At 31.6% G+C, this 27,641-nt stretch overlaps 1 protein-coding gene and 1 pseudogene across 1 annotated transcript; both read right to left on the bottom strand.

The window, feature by feature from the left end:
- Nucleotides 1-137: 137 nt before the first annotated feature.
- On the bottom strand, nt 138-27,108 carry LOC144855458 (plexin-A1-like). The gene is made up of 36 exons (XM_078713329.1): nt 26,679-27,108; nt 25,692-25,898; nt 25,315-25,443; nt 24,895-25,007; nt 24,537-24,648; nt 24,172-24,316; nt 21,052-21,145; nt 19,593-19,710; nt 18,172-18,264; nt 17,728-17,814; nt 16,528-16,615; nt 15,839-16,008; nt 15,140-15,297; nt 12,117-12,216; nt 11,448-11,581; nt 10,993-11,154; nt 10,770-10,863; nt 9,902-10,168; nt 9,500-9,640; nt 8,648-8,876; nt 8,362-8,510; nt 7,953-8,074; nt 7,758-7,823; nt 7,593-7,667; nt 7,038-7,104; nt 6,737-6,883; nt 6,235-6,391; nt 5,779-5,882; nt 5,454-5,562; nt 4,931-5,013; nt 4,657-4,791; nt 3,960-4,126; nt 3,494-3,641; nt 3,158-3,298; nt 2,140-2,214; nt 138-1,673 (listed from the first exon to the last, which is right to left on the bottom strand). Exons 1-36 carry the CDS (start codon nt 26,916-26,918, stop codon nt 1,590-1,592), a joined length of 4,710 nt encoding a protein of 1,569 aa, XP_078569455.1. The 5' UTR covers nt 26,919-27,108; the 3' UTR covers nt 138-1,589.
- On the bottom strand, nt 22,677-23,929 carry LOC144856135 (uncharacterized; annotated as a pseudogene).
- Nucleotides 27,109-27,641: the final 533 nt, after the last annotated feature.

Below are 27,641 nucleotides of genomic sequence, written 5' to 3'. Positions count from 1 at the left end.
GGAGTAAAATACTTTATATTCTCACAAATAATGCTTAAGTGTATATATATATATTGAAAATATGACCTAAATGTCGATGAAACTCCCCCCTCTATGACTATACCAGGACTTCATCTTAACCTTAAAGATATATTGTCCCCCAAAAACATGAAAAAATAAAGATGAATAAAATCAGATTTTGAATAGGCAATTTCACGGTTTTAATAAATAGTTATTCACTTCTGTAGAAAAAAAATTATCAAAAATAATTATTTCACTTATAAAAAGACAAACGAAATGGTTAATTTCAACCAAAAACCATTGTCTTCCAGACAATTTAGGTATATTTTGCTTTAAAGATGTATTGTCCCTTTGACTAATTCCCAACAAAATTTTTTTTTATATTTCGAAAAAAAGTGTGTCATTTTAAAGTATCATAATAGTTATTAACTTTCACCAAAAACTAGTAAAAAAAAAAATCATTTAACTGAAATACAGACGTTTTTTTGTTCAAAAAATAACTTTGACTGGAAGTCAAAGTTTTCGATCAAAACATATCTCATAATGCAACGCGCTTGTTTGGCTACTCTGTATGCATAATCATAAAATTTCTTCGAGATCTGTGTGAAAACACCTTCTCAACTGTGACAAGTTGTAAACAGTCCTAATTAGCATCATGCATAATGCATACTCGTGATTTGAAATCTTTGTTTACTTTCGCTCGCGACGATTTTCCAGAAGAAATGTAATTACATTAATTTACCTGTTAATTACGTAAACTTGTTGTTTTGGCTTGAATAACTTTAATATTACTTTGATATGGCCAATTTAAATTTAGAATATTTTGACCTTCATTTTTTTGTGTTTCAAGGGACAATACATCTTTAAATTACATTTTTTTGGTGGAAAATGTTTTTTTTTTGGTTCAAGTTTTTGGTCATAGTGAATAACTATTATGTGATATTAAAATGGCATATTCAACAAAAAAAATTTAAAAAATTATTTTTTAGGGGGACAATATATCTTTAAGTAACTCACAATAAACAGAGCATTCAGTACAGTACATGAATAAAGGTAAATTATTTTTTAAATAAATTTTGAACACGACTCTGATTATACATACATACTGTATATGGTTATGTCAGACCGGTGCAAGTAAAGTACCATATATGGGTTTACGGTCAAACAGTACAATACTCATCCTGTGAGTTATAACACACTTGTTCAAATCCTGTAATATTTTTTTACAATATGACTATAAGATGGCCAAAAAAATATCTATAATTCAATTTGTTTATTTATATAATTAAATAAAACATACAAATAAATCTAATTATATTTGTTTTTATATAAAGCAGAATGAATGTGCAAGTAATAAAATATGATATATATTTTTTTTAAACTTTTCATTGATTTTATCAATATATAAAGACTGTAAAAATGCTTGTGGCCAGTAACGGTTGGTAAGGTTTCAACCTGACCACATTTTCACAGAGACCTTTGACAGCCCAGTGGCTTGAACAAAAATTGTTCCATTTTCTTGCGAAAACCGGACCAGTTTATTTCTTGTGGCTACATCTCTGTTAACAAATCCCATTATCCCAAGAATGTTAGTCTTTGTCCAGTATCGCTCTCAGTTCATCAGTTATATCGTTGTTGCCTTCAAACTCATCCTCTTCCAAAGTCTTTATTAACTAAAGAAATGAAAAGAATGTATAGTCATGAAAATAGAATTGGGTAATGAATAACTAATTAGTACAGTAATTCTAAGAACATTATTGATAAAAGTGAGAATATATCTCAATCTTAAGTATCACACACAAAACATAACACAAAATGATGATATATGAATAAGACAACAAGATAACACAAGAAACTCCTGCCTATCAATGTTGCATTTACACAGACGAGAGGTAATGGTAAGCGGAAAACTGCATGCTTGTCCTACTTAGAATCTGTATGAAACCTGAGCGGATTTCTGCTCAACCGCACATTCGCTCTGCGTTTTGTGTAAACGGTCATAAGAAATAACATAGATTCTATATTTTTATTTTCTGCTTACCGCTTACAGTTAGTATGTAAATTGGCCTTTATAAGATCATTTATATATTTTACACTACTTTATTTATTGTAGCGGTGTTTAAAGAAAAGGAGACCTACCTCAGGGTAGTGTTCTTCGGCATATAAATGCAGGTGAGATAAGGTGCTTGACTTACTAAACAAACCACTGAAATTCTATAAAAAAGAAAGAAAATATAAATAAATGGACAGAGACTAAACAAAGCATACTTATTAAAGCCCCCTTCCCTACGTTTTTTAGATCTAATTTAAGATCACAAACTATATTTAATGTAAAAATAATACTATATGGTCCTATTGCGATAACTTTTTTCGTCTTTAAACGGTTAAAAATGTGAAAAATAAGTCGATTCTAATAATTATAGCGGCCCGCTATAAATCCCAAAATGCATTGCGCGCGGATTGATATTTTTGTTTTTCACCTGTAATTCGCCCACTTTTCGATCGATCGTGAGGCCAAAACAAATGGAAGACTCCTAACTTTTCAGCGAAAATACCGGGTTTTCCCCAATTTGTATCAACGGAGTCTGGCAAAAATAGAAAGACAATTAATGCAGCAACTATACAACGTCAGGCTAGGTATATAGCTAGCGTACGATGTTCGTACGTTACCGATGTTTACCAGCTAGGCCTACAAAACTAAGCCTAGCTAGGCTAGGCCTAAGACCGTCCACGAGAGGTCGATCACCGCGAGCTACTTAGGTAGTGCATTGTTTCTCACTTTTTATCATAATTTACCATAAAACGTACATTTAAGACAAGGAATGACATGGTTTAATGTTTTTAAAGTGATATATATGTATTATTTTCCAAAAAACGTCCAAAATTGCAGGGAAGGGGTCTTTAAGTATTACTAGTATATACATATATTGAATGATGTGTGCCACCGATAAAAATGTGATTTTACTGAATGAATAAATAAAAAATAAATACATACATAAATACTATAGGAAGAAATTAAGATTGTGATAGGTAAATTCCAGAAGTTGTAGCATAACAATCAAAACTATATCAATTTGACAACATAACAGAATGTCAAGACAAATCTTACTTTTCTAAGGACTATATTAACAGAAGAATTTTCCTGTTTTAACATTACCTTGCCCGATTCTTCTAGTTCTTTGACGAGCTCGCTACGGGTGAAGTCTGGCATGTCACGTACACTTGAATAAAACTGATCAACAAGTGGACGGTAATTTTCAATCTCTTTGGTATAAAGCAGACGATTTACAGGAGATTTCTGAAAAATGAAATATTATATATTATAAGCCGAGTGTATCTTTGCCATTTGATTGGTTAATTTCATATCACATGTCGTTCAGTATAAAATATAATGCATGACTGGTAACTCTTGCTGTCTCATTTAAATGACCTGGTATGATTCAACATGAAATAATTGAATGAATAAATAAATAGAATGTATGTTATACAATACCTTGGTAAATTTGATCTTCACAGCAGAACAAGAATCAAGGAACATACGAGAAATGATATCAAGAGCGACATCTACCGACCTCATGGGAGCGATGTCGAAGATGAAATTGGGATGAGTGATTACCTGAACCCAGAACCGTGCAAGAAAACTGCAACAAAAATATCAAGATTCCTTTTTCACCAATTTTATTTTTAATCAGTAAGTGATAAGTGTGCCCCTTAACCCAACTTACACAGAAAACTAAGCATGAAAGGGCCATATGTAACTCTCAGTGGTGTAACACAGAGGCCTGAGGACCCTAAGTGGAGGCCTTGGAAGTTTTTACCCTTTTCCGACATATTTGAATGCCTGTTTTTTCCTCTGACCGTTGCTCAGGGGCCCCTGTAAGCTCTGGGGCCTCTTGGTTTAGCCAGTGAGTGCTCATAGCCACTGGTAACTCTAATATAAATGTCATATTCTAGCCCACCTGTTGTTCTTCCAGGTCTTCAGAATGCTACCATCAACATCATGTGTTTTTCCTTCCTTGTCAAACAGGTCAAACAGGTACTTGATAGCAAGAGGAACTTTGTGTGCATCGCTGGGAGGCTTCATAATAGCTTTAAACATATCATCCACATACTCCTGTATAGTGTTCTAATTTATACAAATAAAATATCAGAAACAATTATAGTAATAGTGCAATGCTAACAAATAGCATTTAAGAGTTTTAAATTATAAAATTCTGGAATAAATATAAATTATTATTATTATTATAGAGCACTGTATACTACGAACACCAGAAGCCAATCCACTAGTCTTTTGAATAATTATGAACATTATTATTACATGTGCACCATTAATGTAAATATATCCAGCAGCTTATCTAAATGATAAGTACAACCAGTTTGACAAAGAACACAGACAAGGCAGCAGCATGTCCATCAAAGATGGTCATGGTCTACACTATCAAACTAGTTTTACAAAAAAAGTGTGATGTGCGCAAATATGGTAGTGATATGTCCAAATATGGGCACATCACATTTTTTTTGTCACATAAAGTTTGATTGTGTAGACAGAGCTTTAGGCTTACTACAGGTATATTGTAGATAGTAGGACAAAGAGAAGTCTTTACTGGTGTGCCATCTCTCTCTCTCTCTCTCCACATAATATTAACCTTTATGTACCTTTGTGGCAACCAGTCTTGGAAAATTAATCTCTTTCACCATCTTCTTCCTCTTGTACTGTATAGTCTGACCTCGTTTGAATTCTTTTGGAGCCGCGGATCTGTCTCTGGTTTCAAGAAAGTCATCTTCTTTTACCTAACAAAAATAACAATACAAATAATATATAATGAAGAAACATAAGGCAAGATATTTATAGCTTGTCTATGCGCTATATAAGAATGAATGAAATATTAGTATTACTCTTATTATTAAATATAGAATTATCAAATCTTACCAGATGATAATATGACATGCCTTCCTCGGTTTGGAAGTCAAACTGTTTGGCATTTTCTGTTGTCAGTACAACGTTTTGGTACCCTAATGCGGAAAGAAAAACAAAAGTGTAACCTAATAAATGAAAACTGATCAAGCAGTATTGTAGTGGGTCTGAAACACAGATTACTTGCAAACTACCAAAACCTCAAATTTCACATGGTAGAGAAAGGTCCGAATTTTGTTCTTATTAACACGGGCATTTTGAACTGTTTTAGTAATTGACTGCAATAGCAGAACTGATAGAATCTATCACATAAATTGGTATGCAAGTTTATGGATATTATCTTAGCCAGTGATGTAGCCACAAGAAATAAAGTGTTGCGGTTTTTGCAGGAAAAGGGAACAATCTCTGTTCAAGCCACTGTGTTGTCAAAGGCCTCTGTGAAAACGTTGTCAGGTTGAAACCTTATCAACCATACTGGTGGCTACGGCCCTGTAATACTGACATTATTATTCATACAATTGCAAATATATGAAAGTACCTTGTGATTTTGTACTGTTGTTACTAGTAGGACTAACTAGTTCAACTTGGACATCACAATTGCTAACACTCTTCCTCATAACCAGTGCCATTACTGATTGATCTGTTACCTGGTTCAAAAACAAAGTAATCATATTTAGTTAAAATTAGTAAAAAAATATTTAGTTTAAATCTCCATTTATTTAGTTGATGTCCTATCCGAAGGACAAGCAATGAGAGTAAAACATAGATGGCACAGTTCTCAAACCTATGCCATCTCTGATGCTGATTCCTTAAGAACCATTGACTGATATGTTCAAACATTTTAACGTTAAATATCTACTTACACCAAAGTCCCCAAGAGTGTTTATTTTCTGCCAGCGACCCGAACGATGTGACGTTGCATCTTTATCATGTAGTACCAAATGACCATTTTTTCCGTTTCTCCACTCTAATAGTAATAAACAATGATCTTATTATTTATACATTAAGTTGTGAAGTTAAAGCCTTTTAATGTGTTTTTTTCGGTATTAATGTTTTATGTATGTTTTAATTGATAGAGGAGCCGAGTCTACAATTTTATATTTTATAGTATTATGTAAGAAAGTTTATCTATGCCTACAAATATTGTACTGCGAATAGTAATAGGGCCTTGCCAAAGATAATACAAGATAACATATGTGGATGTCTACAATCAATAAGTATGACTATAAGTTCTGTGACTACCATACTTGGACTCAACACTGTTTCGTAGTCTTTAGTGTCCCATCATGCATTTAAAACGTCTTGCAAAGCATAATTACCGAGGTCAACTTCGCTTATCATTGGCCGGTCTGAATGGTTGGAATTCTTATACATTGCATCCAAAAGCCTCATCTTTACTTGAGAGATGCTATCACATGTCAATACTTTGACCTCTATTTGTTCACCATCATCATCACTTAGTACAACAACTAAAGTCTGAAAAATGGATTTAGAGTAATCAATGACCATTGGATAGTAACTCTATTCAGTAACACAGAGGAATTATCTATCCAGTATATAGGCAAATTCTTTAATACAGTGTAACATATATCACACAGCGTGCCTATAAAGTTTAGGGAAGGTTTAGCCTTATGTTCTATGATACAGTTGTGATACATAAATGACACTGTATTACAGAATTTGTAATACAGTACAGTACTATACTATATACAGTACTTAGAGTCAGCTAGTTATATTGTCAATGATTGTCAATGATTGCCCTACAGCTTACAATTTCTTTCTTTCTGCCTTTTTGAAAATTTCTTTTAAATTTGAACTCACAATTTCCTTATAATCAATTCCTGACGGCAAAATATGATCGATGCTGAGGGAGTAAGTGGAATAATGGGAAACAGCGTCTACTGGTCCCATCTTGATCCGACATTTGATGGCTTGGAAGAGTAAATAGAGAGGGAACGCTGCATGGTACTGCAAAAATAAATACAAACATATCGTTTAAATAAATAAAGGTTTAGCTATAAATGATGGTGAAATTAATGTTCACCAAACAGGTATTTAGCTGTTAATGATATATATTATTTTCTGATCTTAAAATTTAGTCTTTACAAGAAATGTTGTCTACCTTTAGATAGTTGTACATAGATAATGCTATCCAGTTGGATAACAGTTTCTCAGTCACTGTCTCATTTCTGAAAAAAGTTGAAAATTACACAAAACATTTATTTTCTGGAATTTTTTTCCTGTAAGGCTGGTATACTGCCATCATTACAGTTCGCGATCAAAAACAATGCCACACGCATTGGCTACGTAGGATTATGTGTGGGAACGGAGCAGTAATAGCTGTACTGTATGACAACAATCTTATGAATGATAGATTTGTCTGCGGTACTCACAACACAACCAAAGCCACCAAAGGAAAAATAGGCTTTTTGTGTTATTTACATCTTTATGGAATACTGTGAAAAACAAATTTCTTTGTATCTTACTATTACAAACAAAAGGCAGTTTGTATAAAATATTGTCATAAATATCATAATCTATCCTCATGATAAATTTAAGGTTATAATAAGAAAGCGTTCACAAAAAATGCTTTATTTATAATAACATTATTTTACATCTTGAAAAGGTGGTAAAAGTATCACTTTCACTATCACTGCAAACAGTTCTATAAACGTACCTGATTAAAACTTGTTTTGCTTTCTTGGAGTACACATGGTCTTCAATATACTCTTTGAGAAGAATCTCAAGTATTCTTTAAAAAAAACATATAAATCGATTAGTTTGAAAATAAATAACATTGCAGCCTTATTCATGATTTTATCTGAATTTTCAGTTTACTTACTCAGTCATATACTCCATCTTGTTCTCAATAATCATTGCAACAGTGAGTAAGGAGGCAAAATTACCCCTGTAATTTAACAAAAAAGTTATTAAAAAACATAGTTAACTAAAATATAATTACAAATATATTTGCATATTCAAAGGTTCTTTGATATCCAGGGACCCTTTGAATCAGATAAGGTACATTAGTTCTTACTTTTCTCGGATTGTGATTTGTCTGTTATTGTTCATCATTCTTATGAACGCAAGTAAAAACTGCTTGTCTAACAACAACTTTGAGAATTTCAAAAGTGCGCTCGTTTTAACTTCATCTTCATCCTGGAATAAACAAAAATATTTATATAACAACATTTTTTGTGTCTTTAAAACAAAATATTGACGGCACTGTATATCTTATTATCTTAGTGAGGCTGTGTGGCGCAGTATGTTGGACGTTGGATTACTGATCGCGAGTTCAAATCCAACTCTTGCCGCATTGCTCGTATCGTTAGGCAAGACAATTTACTAACAATTAAATGCAACATATTGTTCTGGATATAAACATGTGCTCTAGTAAGTCCATCATTTTTTGTGCTGAATTTTGAAAGATCGCTAATGTCACCTACCCGTACATCGATTTCAAAAGAGTCGGGTACAATTTCAAAGCCAGTGAACAGCATACTACAAGCATAGTCACGATGGCTAAGAAATGGCATGCCAGCTCCCTTCAAATTGTCAGTAATGTCAGTCAAGCCGAGGGCTAGATCTGCTATGGCTGAAATTAAATAAAAGAAATGATTTATTTAATGTGTATACCTGTACCATCACATTTTCACATAATTTTGTTGTGGATAAAAAAAAACATTTTAAAATGTATTTATTGTAAAACGGAAAAAAGATTCAATTACATACCTTCTCTGGCTTCTTCTTGTACTGCCATCTCTAATTCTTCCATCTCAAGACGAATGTTTTTAACTTCGCTTTTAATCCTGTGTGACTTGCGAAGATACCTAATAGTCAGAATAGCTATAATGATGATGAACACCACTACCGTACAAGCAATGATTATTGAAAGGAAATTAACTTTATTGGTAAGGTATCTAATCTCTCCAAACTGTACGTGAATATTATTATGATCTGCCTGTGAACAAAAAAAATATTACTATTATTTTAAACAATTTAATATGAATATGAACAGTATGTACAGTGTTTAAACAAAAAGAATGATGAAATGGGGTCTCAGGAAGCTGGGAAGGTTTGTCTTATGAGACTCCTTTTTCAGTTATAAACCTATTGGACCAGTTGAAAACCAATTAACCAGTTAAAAAACAATTGGACTAGTTGAAAACCAATTGGACCAGTTAAAAAACAATTGGGCCAGTTGAAAAACAATTGGGCCAGTTAAAAAACAATTGGACCAGTTAAAAAAAAATTAGACCAGTTAAAAAAAAATTTGACAATAACTTATACTATGTATGCAAGGTTTAATGTACAGTTTCAGCTGCTCTGTTGGTAGGAATTTAAAATATAATTTTTAAAATATGTCCATGGCCTCAAGACTATGAAACACTTTTATTAGCTAGCGAGTGGTAACGGTAAGTGGGAAAAAAGCGTAGATTGTCCCATGTAAAATCTGTATCTATCCTGAGAGGAAATCGCCCGACCGCTCCGCATTGTGCTTAAATGGTCATAAGGAATAACATAGATTTTATATTTGTATTACCGTTATCGCTCGTCTGTGTAAATTGGCATTAATGCTCTTACCGTGACCATGGTAGAATCAAGCCTTTCTTTAGGAAGAGCAACCCTGACATATGTTTTACCAAGTTCTTCGACCTTCAACTTGGTGTCACCTACAAAAACGGTAACATCGCTTTTATCACTAGCCAATTCTAAATCAACACCCTGGGAACATAATAATAAATATTGCATTGAGAAAATAAACAATTAATAAGTCAAATAGGCATACTGTATGAAACTTTGATTTGTTTATTTGTATTCTTTATAAATCCAAAAGAAAGTTACTGGAAAAATGACAATGCTGTGAGTATCAGTGGCTGATCTCAGTGGAGATACAAATGTATTCTTCAAATCTTTAGTTAATTAAGTTTAAGAATGAATCAATCATTTGAAACATCATTACTTTTACGTTTAATTTATACTTACAAATAGTAAAATATGTGTTTCATCTGACAATGTGTAAAAGCCATCATCATCTACAAGAGTATAAGAAAAATTCGTAAAAATATAGTATACGGGATCAGGAAAAAATGTAACACCACCAGTATCAGCATCAAAATCAAAACCATCAAAGACGAATGTAACACTTGCTTCCTTCCCTCTATTGTCCGCTTGTCGTTTTCTGCGAGCTGCGTTGAACTCAACAGCAGGAGAACTACATATCATTGATACTTGTGTTTTGTCTGTGCAATTCTGTTTAAGAGAAAATCAATATTATCATAGACTTCCTTGAAAAAACTGGAAACAACAAACAACAAGAAGACTGATTCAGAACACCTTATTGCAGACCATGTAACTTTACATAAATCATATCTCATATAATCAATGGCGTAATGGCTATGAGCGCTCACTGGCTAAACCCATGGGCCCAGAGCTTATGGGGCCCATGAGCAGTGCCCAGAGGAAAACAGGCATTAAAATATGTCGAAAAAGGCCTTCAGCATTGGAGGGCGACTTAGGGTTCCTAAACCAGGGGTCTCAGGCCTCTGCGTTATGCCACTGCATGTAATTATCTATATAAACTGCAATCCCTCTAGTGAGATTATGATGTTTGCATGTTATTGCTGTCTTTTACTGAAGAGTCCAATCGTATAGTGACATTTCTTTTGGCAGTGGTGACATACTGTATGAACTCATCAGACAAAAATGGAGATCTACATCTACAATCCAAGAAGGAGTCGTAGAGCATTTTGAGATACAACAAAAGGAAAATCACAAGGTGAGGAGAAATGCCAGGGCACCTTGTATCAGTTCAGTACTTAATGATACTGATGAGCTTATGTAATATACTTACCGACTCAAAAATGTGGCCGTCTAATTCAACTTTCATTTTGGCATCTTGTACATACTGAAAGTTACTGCCATTCACTCTTACAATCCGACCGCCACTGTATGATTTATAGAAATTCAAATATCATTTTCAAATTATAAAATCACATTTGATAAAGTTTTTAAAATGTATAATAGCCTGTACAAGAAGGTGGTTTAACACCAGTAATAGAAATAAGATGTCTTACGCTTTTATGCTTGTTTTAGGGTTATAATCATCAATGGTTGGATTTGACTGGTAGAAATACTTGACCGAAGAATCATATACAACGTTTCCAAATTTGACCATAATTGTCCCGTTACCATTGACTTTAGTTCCAGTTTTACATTTAATTTCGTTGCTATTTTTTCTACATATTTTGTAAAAATAAAAAGAGCATAAATTTTAATCATCCTGCAAATAATCAACATTTAGATATTGACAACCATGCAAATTAAGCAACATAAATAAGAATACAGAAATTTTGAAAGTGTATACAGCTCTGTCTACACTATCAAATTTTATGCGACAACAAAATGTGATGTGCCCATATATGGACATGATGATGTCATATCACTACCGTATTTGGGCATATCACTACCATATTTGGGCACATCACACTAGTTTGATAGTGTAAACAGAGCTTTAGATCATTTAACATACCTTATAATCTCACAGTCAGCTTCATCAATACTGACAGATGTAGAACTAAAGTTGAGGTTGTTGCCTCTAATCTTGATCACAGTACCTCCAGCCTCAATGCCTTCTGATGGTTGTACAGTAGAGAATGTTGGTGTCTATAACCAAATATATGAGATGGTTTAGTGAAGGGAAAGGCAGATGTTGTAACAAGAAAGTTTGAAATAGTAATAGGAGTAAGGAAAATCAGAATAGTTTAATAGGGGTAAGGAGCCATTTTATGAATCTATTTTTAGCAAATTCTAGAAGATTAGATTGATTCAATTTTTTATTATCTACTTATGATAGACTGTGTTTACTAAAAGAAATACCCATACCAGAATAGGTACCTCTTCCCTGACCCCTCAACCTACTCCATTAGTTACGATTCTGGTCATTTTTATACTCCAAAGTGAGGGCATTTAAATGCCAATTTGGCTGCTAAAGTGTATCCAAGATGGCGGATAATGTTCACATTACATTGCGGTAATTTTGATGACTTGGGTATAATATTCATTATAAACTTAGAATACCTGTATAAGTTCATTTTCAACAACATTCAACAATAATATATTACTGAGAAGTAGATACTACTGACATTTTGAATGGGATTTCAAAATGATAGTTTTAATTTTATAATTTTGAGATGTTTACCTGATATTTAAGATTTCCAATAATTCTTGAATTACCATTTATCATCACTGTAATGCTTTGAGAACCAGCATTAGGAAAGCTTGGAGCCTCACAAGAAATACTATTTAAAAGAAAAATGTGTTTGTAAAAATAGTTTCAAAACAATATGTGTTCCACACTTGATGATGGACAACCTACAATTTTTAGTAATAAAATTAGAGAAAGTAAAATATTGACTGAGCATTGTAGGAGACATTTCAGATTATTTTAATCATTTTTCATTTATTCGATTTTTTCTGGATTTTTTCAGAGTTTCCATAATGTTTATTTCATAATGGTGAATACAAAACATATTTAATATAACATTATAACAATAACCAATACAAACTAGAATTTAATTCGTCACTTTGACGAATTATAGGTGATCATTTTTATCATTTTACTGAAATTAATTTTTTTTTAAACATGCACGTACGTTAACATACGATCGGAAAATGTTGATGTATGCCATCCTATTATATGCTTATAGTGCTGAGTTGTGCCTATATGCCATATACAATATGTACAGTATATACTGTATATCTATATACAGTGTAGCATAGGTGAAATTGCGGGACACATGTTCTAATTTTTTGGCATGATGGCGTTATCAAACTAAACTTTAAGATGACAATTTCGAAAGATAATTAATTGAGCAAAAAAATATAAGATTTGGAAAACAATTTGGCACGTAGAAGCGCTGTGCGCGCTCTTTGAATTGTGTATAACTTTGACGAAAAATATGAAAAAACTACTTTTTCACTTCAACTGGCCATATGTTAACGTCACAACATCCGATAGGCTTAATTTTTATATGAATAAATATCTACATTTCATCAGCTTTCATAATAAATTATAATCATCAAGGTAACCTTCAATTCTGAAGAGCTGTAAGATATTCAAATTTACTGCGAAGGTGAAATTACACGGCCTACGTTATTCAAGTTTTTACGCGTGATGACGTCATTAAAATGAAGATAGTGTCAACTCATGATAAAGATAATTAATTAAGCAAGCACATACTGAAAGTTGTGCGAAATTCGAGCACACATAACCAAGATGCGCTCTGTTGAATGTGATAATCTACACAAAAAGATAACAAATCCTAATTTTTAAATTCAAGTGGCCATTTGATGACGTCAAAACATTTTGTACGTAAAATGTGTACATGAATTCATATCTACAACTCAATGGCTTCCAGAATAAGTTAAAAAAATCGGGGGTCATCTTGCATTCTGAAGAATTATTTTCATTTTAAAAAAGACCTATTTTTCACCATTTTCAGAACTTTTGTAAAATAAATGTGCGCATTTTGTCATTTTTAACGTGCTCGTATAGCGTTATTTTAAGTCGGAACTGACTCAAATTTGGTGAATGTACTAAGGATGGTGAGTAGAATGAGATTTGTAAAAAAAATTCATATTTTTTACGCTTTTTAAGTATCGCGCGCGCAAAAACGCATTTTTGCGCAGTAATTTTTTGAAACACGCAAATGGCCTAATTCATGCTCTAAATTGATCAAAACTTAATTTTGAGCTTTTTAAATTTTTAACGCGCGATATCACGCGCATGAACCTACGTGCGCGTGCGTTTTTATTTGCTAATATTTTTACCCTTGATCTGAAGTTTACGTGTAGTGAATTTCATTAATATGTGATAATGAATTATGGAGATATGATTGATAATGTGATTTCGCAAAATGGCGTATAAATGTCGTCACGGATGAGTGATCACGCTGGAAAGCTTATTAGGATTAAGTTGTATTATTTGAAAGATATTCTGAAATTTTTGTAATCATTGACATTAAACTTTTTGAGATAATTGTTACACAAAATAGTGTACAGAAACAATAAAAAGAAAAAAAATAATAAAAAAAAAAATAATAATAAAGATTTTATACAATAACAATAGGTGATCATTTTATTCTAAATGATCACCTAATAAAATGCATATAAACTAGTTTGACAAAAAAAGTGTGATGTGCCCAAATATGGTAGAGATATGCTTAAATATGTAGTGATATGACATCATCATGTCCATATATGGGCACATCACATTTTTGTCACATAAAGTTTGATAGTGTAGACAGATCTTTATAAAGTAGTAGTATTTAGTAGCCAATAACCATATTTTGACATAAACTTAAGAGGATATTCAAGATGGTATTATACAATGCTGCATTGTGTTTTACTTCTTAAGTGTTTCCTTGTAGGTGTTAATAACCTCCTGTATATGAATATAAACCAAGGTTACCACGTTCTTCTATGGTTTTTTCTTTTATAAGCAAAACCAAGTTCAGGAAATTGAAACAGGTAATCAGGGTTTTAATTTTTTTACAATGTTGCTATTAAATTGAACTTTATCGGATTATGATGGTCTAATGTAAGGTGTTTCTATGTTAGGAGGAGAGTGATAGTTCTTGGTTGGGGTGACTTTTTTACCATCGTAGATTTATCCTGTTGAGTTACTATTAAATTGAAAGTTATCAGACTATGATGGTCTAATGTAAGAGTGTTTCTATGTTAAGCAGGAGAGTGATAGTTCGATTCTTGGTTGGGGTGACTATTTTACCATCGTAGATTTATCCCGTTGAGTTTATTATTACTATTAAATTGAACTTTATAGGACTACTATGATTGTCTAATGAAAGTATATTAGGCAGAAGGGTATTAGTTCAAAGCTTAAGATCTGTCTACACTATCAAACTTTATGTGACAACAAAATGTGATGTACCCATATATGGACATGATGATGTCATATCACTACCATATTTGCACACATCAGACATTTTTGTCACATAAAGTTTGATAGTGTAGACAGAGCTTTATTTACCTATGTTTTCTTATATGTACTATATTAGAAGGGCTAATTTCCAAAATCTCTTATATCCAGGGTGCCCTTTCATGGATGTAAGATGATTTGCATTACAAAAGGGACAGGATATAAGTGGTTTTAGAACTAAACATTGTTTTTTATTATTATATGATCAACAAATAACCACTAACTTTTTGGCAACTTGATATAATTCACTTCTAATCTCGCATGGTTTTCCACCAACGTCAATATTCAGATCTTCAACTCTCTGCCCAAGATCTTGACCAATCAGAGTGATTACATCAACATACTCATCGTCTGCTGACGTGGGAACAACTTGTGGTGAAATCTAGACAATTGGAAAATTAATAATTCATTATGCAATAAAAAATTGACTTCATATAGTGATAATCATGTTTTTAATTAAACAGGTGAAATCTAGACAATTGGAAAATGAAAAAATGAATTATACAATAATAAATTGATTGCATATAGTGATAATCATGATTTTAATATTACACATGATTTTCTTGATCAATCAGTGAGACCTCATAGTAGCATCTTAAATGTTTTGACTCTTCCTTTGTTTGAATAGGATATAAAGCAATGATTTACTTCAGGTACGGATTTAGGTGGAGGCTAAACATGCTTTAGCCCCCCTAAAATTTAACAGCCATCTTTTTAAAATAAAATAATCACTATTTTTATTTTCAGCAACCAGACGGATCATTTTTATCTTTATGAAATATTTAGCCCCTCTAATCTATGATGCTGGATCTACCCCTGCACATGATGTTGTATATATAAATACATAGGGAAAAAGCAATGGTGCTTTCCCATAAAAACTTAGGGCCAATCAGGGAAGAGTGACAATTCATGAAACTACTTACCTCGTTCACTATTGGCAATGGACAAGAGGATGGTTTTCCTGTTAAACATTTGGACTCCAAAACACACATCGCTGGATTGCACCATGTACAGTTATATTCAGATGGGGTAGTTAGTGGAGACAGACACCTACTGCAATCAGGTCGGCCAACTGAACAATCATACAAAGTTACTACAAAAATAATTTTAAATAACACTTAAAATACTATTTTTTACTAGTTTTTAAAAATTATATGAAAATATACTTTTCAAGGAAGTGGTAATGCAATGATATTCTTCAACTAATTCCCATAAGTAGGCTCCCCTATATATCATTTATTCTAGAATAGTAAAACAACCAATGTATAGTTTCATTTGACAATTTTTTCATTAAGTCAGCTCACCTAGAGAAATAAAATATGTCTCTCCATCTTACATACCAATAAGATGACAGCATTCTTATTACACTGTGTTTGTTACCACGGCTACTAGTACACAAATCATAACAGAATGCTTATTTTTCAATTAATAAATGAATGAATTAAGTATTCAATCAATCTATATAATCAGTCACAATATTATAATTAAAAGATAATTAAAAATGCAATTCCATTTCCATGAATTAATACTTGAAAATTTAATTTATACTTGTTTGTTATTAAACATAAGTAAATAGGCCCTTATGTATTTTATTGTTCTGTTTTTAAAATACCTTTCCAACTGAAATCAATGTAGTTAACGTTATTCCACGCAACTTCAATTGTTACGTTTTCCTCCTGCGATACCCCATCAGAGACATACTGAAAAAAACATAAGTATTTATCATTGAGTTCAATGTACACTCTCTATATAAATGAATTCATTGCCAAAAGACAATTATTTTATGCAATCAAATTAGTAAACATAAAACAGGAGGAAATAATATTATTTCTTCAGGTGATGTCATTCTTGATAGATGACTAATTTGTAAGCATGCCTTCAGGGAGGGACGAGGGACTAAGTTCAACTAGTATAAGGAAGTAGTGTATGGTTACAATCTTCTGGAAAATTTATGAAATAAAACTTGGTTGTGTGTTAGAAGATAATAGAGGAAAATGTATGGTAGAAAAAAACAGATGAGCCAGAGGAACATGGATATCTGCCAAGAAATGTTAATGCATACATCACATGCTGTAGTTGGCACAAAATTTGTTTAAATTTTAATGAAATATTTGTATTAAACTAGATAAGATTATACTGTATATGGTATATGACTCCATAGTCTGGGTGTGAAATTTTGCAAAAATGATAGGGTTGAATTAAACACGTGTATTAACAATGGATTTGACCAAAGTCTTAATAGCATTAGGGAGGTGGGATTATACTCAAACATGGGATTGAACTCGAGCATGGGATTGAACTCGAGCATGGGATTATACGTTCTTTATATGTTTTTTTAAATAGTGTACAAAAAACGAATTTCCGATATGTTTTATTGGACCTAATAAATTCTGTGAGAGCAGCGCATTTTTATTATTATTATTATTATATTATACTCAAACATGGGATTATAATCGAACAAGGAATTATACTAGAGCATGGGATTATACTTGAGCATGGGACACTGCATGGGATTATACTTCAGCATGGATTATACTCAAGACATGGGATTATATTCGAACATGGGATTATACTCGAACATGGGATTATACTTGAACAAGGGATTATACTTAAACATGGGAATATACTAGAACATGGTATTTTACTCTAACATGGGATTATACTCAGTCATATACTGTCATAAAAAAGCAATACTAAAAACATATACTGTACTGTATACTCAAATTTGAGATACAACTGATTCTTATTCTAGTTTTCAGATATATTATTTACAGTTTGTTTATTAATAAAATATTAGAATTTATTTGATTACCATATAATCGTCACAGATAATGTTATTATTATCAATCCTGGTGGCTGGAACTTCAATTCCATTAATGACGCAAATGTAATTCGAGACCTATAAACATGATGCATAAACAGATTTCTTTATCAGAGTTTTATTTGGGTATTACAAGAAAACAACTTATTTGTGTTCTGTTTACTAATATGATAATGATATGTTACTATCACAGTGATGTTCACCAAAGTGCCAAAACCAAAAGTAACAGTTGGTTTGATAAATAATTGATATGAATAATAAAAGCATTAAATAGAAATGTATACTTTTACAAGATTGTATAGGCCTAAGCTTGTTTTGAATTAAGAGTGGTTGTTACCACCTTTGTATAATTGGAAATATTCATATATTGATTTGATCAAACATTTAAAAACAAAATATTCAATAATTAATTAAATTAAAATAGATGTTACATACATTTAAAAGATTGTTCGCATTAATCAAAATCTTCTTTGACATATTAGTGTGGAAAAACTCTAGTTCAGTCTGTAATGCTATTTGAGGACATTGCTGAAAAACAGAATGATAACATTGAGAATATTGTCAGTTAACATGAAAAAACGTGGTTGTCAGGTGGACTTGCGGCCAGAACATTCCCAGAAAACTTACCTTATGTTCATAAATAAAATTAAAGTATTATTATTTTTTGACATGAACATGTAACATGGTCCAAACCCTATTGTGTCCAAACATTTCAGAACATTTTAAAGATGTTTTTTTCAATTTATCTCTATTGTTTTTATGTAAGTGATGGGCCATTGGCCCATGGTTTCCTCTTGGGCTATTTGCCAAGTTTTTAATAAATAAAGATACTCTTCCAAAATTTACAGCAAAATTCAATGATCTTTAAATAGACTTAAACACAACAAAGCTCATCTGTTAAACAAATTATTAAAACAAGTTTGAAACAAAAGATATTCATGGTATAGTAAACATTGAGGCAAATTCATTTTTCACTCTAAGGCAGAACCCCGGAGGTTATATAACCAGAGGACACTCACTTACACTATCAAAACCTAGATACAAAACCATCAGGAGAGATACCTATTTTGACGTCAGAGCAATCAACAAATGGAACTCACTACCAGAACATGTCATTAACAGCACAAACACAAATTCATTCAAAAACAACCTCGACATTCACATAAACAAAAGGAGAGGAGGCAACTATTACGAGCATTAAGCTCACAGCCTCTTTTAATCACTAAAGGTAAGAATCACTAAAGGTAAAAAACGTGACATATTTAAACTTCTTTGATTACATATGATTTCATATTGTTAATGGAAATCCAAATTTATTATATTTATTAATATTTTTGTTAGTTTTACATTATTTCCTGGTTGGGTATAAACGTATTAAACAATGCAGGAACTTCTAAAAGGAAACAATAATATCTTTTAAATCAATTAGTCAGTTATTCAGATAAGGAAGACGGATTTATACACGTCTTGTAAAAAAACCTGAAACTTACCTAAAAATTGTAGTTTCAATTCAACCAGTGGCAGATACAGATTTTGTTTTTAATGGTGAAAATGAAGTGCTACAGTTATCCTAATGTCCTATCTTTTGCATTGTAATTTGTACAATTTTGAATTTGCCTTTTTTGTTAGCCTTTTAATCAATATTAATAAGCAATATAGTTGATCTAGATATGTGTAGTTTTTAGTTAAAACTTTATAAATATAAAACAGAAATATAAGATAAAAAGATAATTGTAAATAATAAACCACAGTATAATCAGATTACATTTGCCATGTTTTTAGCTTCTGATTCTATTGAGATCCACCATGTATCTTTAGTATGTAATTTGTTTATTCATACATACGCTGATACATACCTGTTGTGAATTGACAGAAACATCTCCAATCATAGAACAGGACCCACTACTATAAGCACATGTGTGTTCCAATGGACACCATGAACAATCAAAACGGCTATTTGTACACTCTGAGCATCTAATATCACAAATAAAAAATGAGGTAATATGTACATACGTCAGTTCAATTTTAGTGGGGAGATTGGTATATTGTTTAATTACCGTAAAATTAGTTTGTCAGGATCTCTAATATCGATTCCACTTGAGTTGGTTTTCATTTACTTTCAATACATTTGATAAAAGGCCTAACAACCTAACTAGTAAATAAGAATTCCTGTGGTCTCTGACTTAACAAATTCAATAGCTCTTACACACTCACTTCAATTCTATATATCCAATCATTGTTAACAGATAAACGCACTTAATATGAATTAAACTCCTATTGTGTTCGATGATGATTCATTATTTATAACTGTATAAATAATGAAGTTACCAATATAAGTATTTATAATATCAATCTGTGTAGGAAATATTGCATTATTGTTAATATTTGTTATTCCTTTTCATTTTGAAAATATTATCTAAACGCACTCAGTTTATTTGTTTATTTGTATCTACCCAGTGAAAAACAACAATAGGCACGTTCAGAATGGGCTTCCATGGATGATTAAAGTTTTATTGTAATATTAATAGTGTTCTGTGGCATTGTAAACACCATCAAAGTATAACAAGGAATTCTTGTTGTAAAAACCATAAAATTATAAGCGAACTTACAGAACGTTACGAAACCTGACATGTTTCATTCTGTAAGTTCTCTTATAATTTTATGGTTATTACAAAAAGAAATCCTTTTTATACCTATTGTAAAACCTGAATGAATTTTTACCAACTATCAAAGTACTTCACATATCTATTCATTATGGTATAATAAGAAAAAGATAATTATTGTGTTGTTAACATTCAGTTAAAATCTAACCATTTTTACAACTCTTATTACAATTACTATACTGTATTTAACTACAAAATATCTATAAATAAATTTACTGTTTTTACAGTTTAATATTTTTAAAATATCCATATATAGGCCTACATACAACGCAATTAGATAAAAGAATTGGCAACAAACAAACTTTAAGACAATAAATGGATATATCAAGGACACAAAAAGTTGTTAAAAAGTAATTAAAATTAAATCATTTTCATTGTGGTCTATCACCATAATATAGTAGTTGGATAAACCATACTAAATGCAACAAAAACAACATGATAGATAACAGCTAGTATGTAATAAACTCCATATTATGGTAATGTCTTCTCAACAATACCGGTTTGAGAATTTTCCGGCAATACTCTCTCAGGAAGTATGTATGTTTCCTTTAGGAATTGTAGTAGGAAGAAGATTTAACAAAGAAACATTTTTTTTCTGTAATCTCCACACCTTCTAAATTAAACCCAGAGCTTTAGAAAAATAGTTACTTACGACGTTATAGCACTGCAGTTATAGAATGGAAATTCTGTACTAACAATAGACAATCCAGACTGTATGTGAACAGATATAAATACACTTGTTTTAACTGGAAAAAAAAATGTTTATATTCATTCATTCAATATTTATTCAGTTAAGAATAACTGGGAACACCTCATTAGAAGCAAAAGTGTCACGAGGTCCCCTACAATACTATGATAAATGAAAAGAAAATGTATGGGAGGATTGAATAACCGACGAAGTAAAACAATAACCAAAGTTAAATAAGCACCAAAATCAACTAAATGTAAATATCAATCAATCAATCAATCAAAATCAACATTTATTTCCAAAAAGGTGGCGTCACCAAATGATATGGTATTTCCAAGTCAACTGCTCATCAATTAAGACACCGAGAAATTTTGTTTGTTCTACTCTTTGAATGTCATCATTGTTAAGTACAATTTTTAAATTATCTACATCATCAGCCTTCTTTTTCTTATTACTAAAAATAATATAATTACATTTCTTTGAATTTAATGATAATCTATTAGCCTTAAACCATTCACAAATATAATGTAGTTGGTTGTTTGCAGTACGATATAATTCATAGATGTCATCATTACTGTAAAATATATTTGTATCATCGGCATATAGTATAAATGAAAAAAGATCCGATGTCTTAAAAATGTCATTAACATATAAAATAAATAATAGTGGTCCAAGTAGCGATCCTTGTGGTACTCCACATGTTATATTTTGCAGTTCCGACAGCAAAGATTCATATTTTGTACACTGGGATCGATTTTCAAGGTAACTTTTGAACCATTGTAAAGCAACACCACGAATTCCATAATAACTTAACTTATATAATAAAATGTTATGGTTTATCGTATCAAATGCTTTGAATAGATCCAAAAAAATACCTATTGCATGTGATTTGTTCTCAAATGCACTTATAATTCTATCTGTAAGATCCACTAGAGCCATTGAAGAAGAAAATTTGCTACGAAAACCATATTGACCATTATGAAGAATATCGTACTTATCTAGAAAAGAAACAGTTCTAACAAAGGCATACGTTCTAAAATTTTGGAGAAGCATGATAAAATAGAAATTGGTCTATAATTACTAATGTCTCCTTTGTCTCCAGATTTGTAAACGGGTGTAACTCTTAGCTATTTTTAGTTGGCTGGGAAAAATACCCTTAACTAATGATGCGTTAAAAATATGGCAGAGCGGTTTGCTAATTAAGGCTGCTACCGCTTTAACCACATTAGGACATAAACCGTCAAACCCAGCAGCGGTCATTGGAAAAAAGTACATTGAATGGTTGTTTGGTTGTTTTAAATAATCATTATAATCAATGTTTCCAGGGGGAATTTTTCTATCAAGTGAGGGACCAATTTGTGTAAAAAAGTCATTAAATGCATTTGCAATATCTTGCGGTTGATCCAAAGATCGACCATCACAAGTAAAATTAGTATTTTGCTTACATTTGACTTTTCTGTTTAATAAATTATTTATTACATCCCATGTTTTCTTTATGTTCGATTTAGTATTGGAAAATTGTTCGTTATAATAAGCTAATTTAGATGTTTTTACAAGAGTATTCAATTTATTTCTAAAGGTTTTATACTTTAACTCATTTGGGCCTGTTGGATATTTAAGAAACTTTTTATACAGTTTATTTTTATGCTTAATAGACTGTAAAATCCCATTAGTCATCCATGGTTTTAATTTTCTCTTATTTTTGTTTTTAACAGTATGCAATGGAAAATTGTTTTGGTATACTGTTGTAAATTTGGATTGGAACAAATCATAAGCATTTTCAGGGTTAGACAAAGACATTACATCATCCCAACCGTTTGTAGCCAGATCTTGTTTAAAATTTTCAATATTTAGAGGATTTATTAGGCGATACGACTGAATAGGGACGTCATTTTGAAATGAATCATTTATAAATGAAGTGATTTGAAAAATTGGTAGATGATCGCTAATGTCACAGTATAATATACCACTTGTGACAGGTAGATCATGAATTAGCTATAATATTATCAATCAATGTAGCAGTATTACTAGTGATTCGAGTCGGTCTATTTATTAAGGGTAAATAGAAATTACTATATAATATATTTAAAAAGTCTTGCGTTGAGTTTATACTCGTATATCGTAAAAGGTCTAAATTAAAGTCACCCATGATATAGTTTAGCTTATTTTCTTTATCTATTGTTGTGAGTATTTTATCAAAATCGTCCACAAAGTGGTTACTGTTTACATCTGGTGGCTTATAAGCAACACCAACAATAATATTCTTTCCATGATTTTGATTAATTTCAATAAAAATTGAATCACATGAAATATTTGTCAAGGAAATGTCATTTCGTTGAGTATATGATCTTAAGTTACTTACATACAAAGCAACCCCACCACCTACTCTACCGTTTCGATTTTTAGATAACAATGTATAGTTAGGTATATTTAACGGTGGACTATTTTCATTACACCATGTCTCCGAGATACCAATGATATCAAACTGAAAATGTAGAGTTTCAATAAATTCCATGATAGCATCCAAATTTTTTACGAGACTTCTTGCATTAAAGTGGATACTAGAAAAACTTTTTTGAGTATCTACTGTTTTAAATTTACATGCAAATTGATCACAAAGAAAATAATTAGAAAGGTTTGTGCAGTTTTTGTAGAAATTTTGGTCAGGATCTAGATCAAAGTTTCCTGCAAAATTTGTAATGGACTCAAACACATCAAATTTGAGTTCATTTAGTCGATTTGTATTATTGGTATTTCCATTAATTCCTGAATCTGAATCGCTACCAGTAGTAGTAACTGGTGGGTTGCTCTTTGTATTATGAGTTGCTACTGAACAAGCCATATCACATGATAACATAATAATATAGTCAATTCCAAAAATATAAATACCCAAGTGTTAATGATTTTATACCTACAATAAATAAAATGATACCAGTACACTACATAAAATAAACAACAAAAAAGAAGGAACAAAATAAAAATATTGAATTGATTTATAATGTAAAATGTCATCATAAAGTAATAAAAAGCAAATAAACATCCACAATACTAATTCATTTAAACAAAATGTTGTAAGGAAGTTACCTTGTCCTGGTGGTATCAAAGGTTGCTGTGGTATTGGGCCACACGCAAGCGTGGAATCAATGGCGTTAGTTTTAACAACTTTATTGTCAAATTGACATGTGTAATTCTGGTCTACTGGTAGTTGGCTTATTGACAAATGGATTGTCTACAAAATAAAAATTGTCTTGAGAAATCAGATCTTTTAGGATAATCAGAAATGTTCTTATTCAATGTTATTTCAACCATCAGTCGATATTTTGGTTTTTGGAATGCTAAAAAAGATTTTAGACCGTAATAAACCATCATTGACAGAGTGTTGTACAAGATAATTTCCAGTGTTTAATTTAAAAGGTACGTGAAGAGAAATAATATTGTAAAGAACTTACATGTCTCCAATCAGAAATTGGTAGAGAATCTGGAACAGTTTGTATTGCAATACATTCACTTGAGCCACTTGCTTTCCAGTAGCCAGTGGAACATTCACTAGAACGACTACATCTGAGAACAGAATAAAAACAACCTGTCATCTCTACAGTACAATAACCTTACGGTTGTGTTTGTATTGTTTTAAAGAGTACATAATGCATAATAACATAATTGTCAACTATGGATGTAGTTTCCATTGATTGATGTAGTACGAGTGATGAATAATGATGAACAAAAAAACTTAAACTTAAATTGTGAAACATTCTATTACATTACATAACCATTGATAAATGATTTAGGTTAGAAAAATGCCTCTACCTGCTTTCCAATGTACACCAACCACAGTATGGATCTGCCCCACCTTCTTCAATCCCTACACACTCATCACAAGTCATATACTGGCCACAAATCTCACTTCGAATCTTCAACAACTAAAAGGGACAAAAAATGCAAACTTAAAAAATATCATTTTATGAAAACGCATACAAAATACAGTAGATTTTAGTAGAAATCGGTTACATTTATATTGAATATCAAATAAAGTTGCCTTAAAAACAAATAAATAGTGTGTTATATATAGAAACCTACTGACTATACCACCCCAACTCCTAGAAATATGAAGAAAAAACTATAAAAACCTATAACTTTGGTCCAAAATTGTTTTCTGTTCTGTAAAATATGTTCAGAAAACCCAATACTGTTGGGCAGACCATGAATTTGTCAAATTATGTGGATTACCTTATTTTCAGTGAGGATGATAAAGCTGGTTCCATTGGCATCAATTATAGTGTCAGGTTTGATGGGATAGCCTTCGTCAAGTGTCATTCTCTCATACTCTGTAGCTGTACTTCTGTTGTTTACGTGTACCTATACAAACAATTGCAGTATTGTGTAGTTTAATTATTAGTTGTTAATAAATACAGGAAATTCCACTCCAGTCTTCCACCTTCCTCCACCCTGTTGTTACCTTACAATGAAAACTTCTACTTTTCAAGTTATATCTCGCTCTTCGAGAAGAAAAGGCTATTTTTGGTTTATCCAGGTAAGCTAGGCACGAAATAGACTAGACAAAATATGCTGTGTTTATACATGCAGTCTATGTGTATATAGTTTACCTTAATCAGATTTCCATCTTGTGTTCCCAGAATGCCTATTGTGTTAGCGTTCTCTACAGCCACTGAAACTGATGTTAATTCAGTGTTTTTGAAATGCATTATGGACTGAGATTTGACAGCCTCACTTTCAATGCCTTGTGAGTACTTGACACCAGAACTACTTGGAACACAGAAGAATCCTTCAATCAAATCTGTTAAATCATTCATCTGCAATTAAACAAAATTATTTGACTAAATAAATTAAGTTTTTTATATTTGGCAAAGTGCTAAGGATATATATATTATATGAATTAATTCACTATCTAACTCAAAATAACTCAAAGATGGCAATGCTCTACATCGATGTTCCGCAAATTATGGGCACCAGGCAGCAAAACAACTACCGGTTATTAAATTTCATTATATCACTGGGAGGTTTAGAATTTTTTCTGTGGCTGTAAATTTATATATAACAGATCATAATTTGTACTTTAAAGATGTATTGTTCCTTGAAACACACAAAAATGAAGGTCAGAATATTCTAAATTTAAATTGGCCATATCAAAGTAATATTAAAGTTATTCGCTTTAAGTCGAAAATTCGAGCAAAAAACAACAAGTTTACGTAATTAACAGGTAAATTAATTTGATTACATTTCGTCTGGAAAGTCATCGCGGGCACAGTTAGTTGAGAAGGTGTTCTCACACAGATCGCAAGGAAGTTTTATGATTATGCATACAGAGTAGCCAAACAAGCCCCTTGCATTATGAGATATGTTTTGATCGAAAACTTTGACTGGAAGTCAAAGTTATTTTTTGAAAAAAAAATGTCTGTATTTCAGTTAAATGATTTTTTTTTCGACTAATTTTGGGTGAAAGTTAATAACTATTATGATACTTCAACTTTTTTTCAAAATCGTTTATTTTTTTATTTTTTTGGAATTAGTCAAAGGAACAATACATCTTTAATATTGTCTTAAATACTTTAGTCAATGTAGTAATTCATTACCTCATTATGGCACTGAGCCCCTGTTACATAGTCTAGTTTATTTCTTTCTGGATCACCACTTGAGTAACAACCTTCAACAGCCTTAAAAAACCCATCCTCAATATCTTCCAATGGGAACATACAAAGCACAGAATCAGTATTTTTATCAGTGGAATTACTAAACACACCAAATAGAACTTCTTGTGAGCCAGTCAAGCCAAGCAAACTGGCCAACGATGACCCCACCACTTCCAATTTCATATCATGAACTACATCAAATTTGTTGTTATTTGGTCCAACGCAATAGACAAAAATTTCTGAAAATGTATCTAAGATTTTATCTTTGTCATTGTTACTACTGCAAAACCTACTGATGTGTGACTGGTTTTCTCTGTTTGACACAAAATATGTAAAGTCACCATGATTGAATGCTGAAACATACTTTATGGAATCTTTTCTATCATATGTAAGAAATGTAACATCAGACAAAAAACTATAATCTGAATTCACTTTTCTAGTTGTTACTATACGTTTTTTATCTGAAATATGAGATGCAACATTCAATCTGTTATTATTTGTATCAAAGTGGTATGAGATAATTCCAACAGTAGAGGAACTTCCAACTATGTTGTCGTCACTCACACCATCCATCTCTAAATTATCTAACGAACGTCGTTCACATCTCCCCTCATTGCCTTCTCCGCATGTTATCAACCTATTGTTTACGTAATCAATAGTTAGGATTTTGTTCACGTTTTCGCAATCCGTATCCATATCGGTACATGTACTATTTTCTTTTACTAATTCAAAATCATTATTAATTAAAAAGATAAAATTAGTAGCTGCGATATAAATACTGCCAGAGTCTTTATGGTTAGTGACATGATTAAAACCAGTGCCTTTGTGTTCGTGTATCAGGTAGTCAGATATGTTAACAGTTTTTGATAAAGCAACTGATATGATAAAATTCAACAAGAAAGATGG

The sequence above is a fragment of the Antedon bifida genome, chromosome 11 (assembly GCF_963402885.1).
Source record: "Antedon bifida chromosome 11, ecAntBifi1.1, whole genome shotgun sequence".
In the NCBI taxonomy this organism is placed as follows: domain Eukaryota; kingdom Metazoa; phylum Echinodermata; class Crinoidea; order Comatulida; family Antedonidae; genus Antedon; species Antedon bifida.
This window is presented reverse-complemented; position numbering and strand designations above follow the sequence as displayed.

Bases quoted from the DNA above. Each gene is read 5' to 3' on its own strand.
- LOC144855458 (XM_078713329.1), bottom strand. From the start codon at position 26,918: ATGAAATTGGAAGTGGTGGGGTCATCGTTGGCCAGTTTGCTTGGCTTG. The intron at 9,641-9,901 runs GTAAGTATAAAT...TTATGTTCCCAG, and splicing joins AAACACATATTTTACTATTT to GGTGTTGATTTAGAATTGGC. The intron at 6,884-7,037 runs GTAGACAACATT...TTATTTTTGCAG, and splicing joins CTATGTACAACTATCTAAAG to TACCATGCAGCGTTCCCTCT.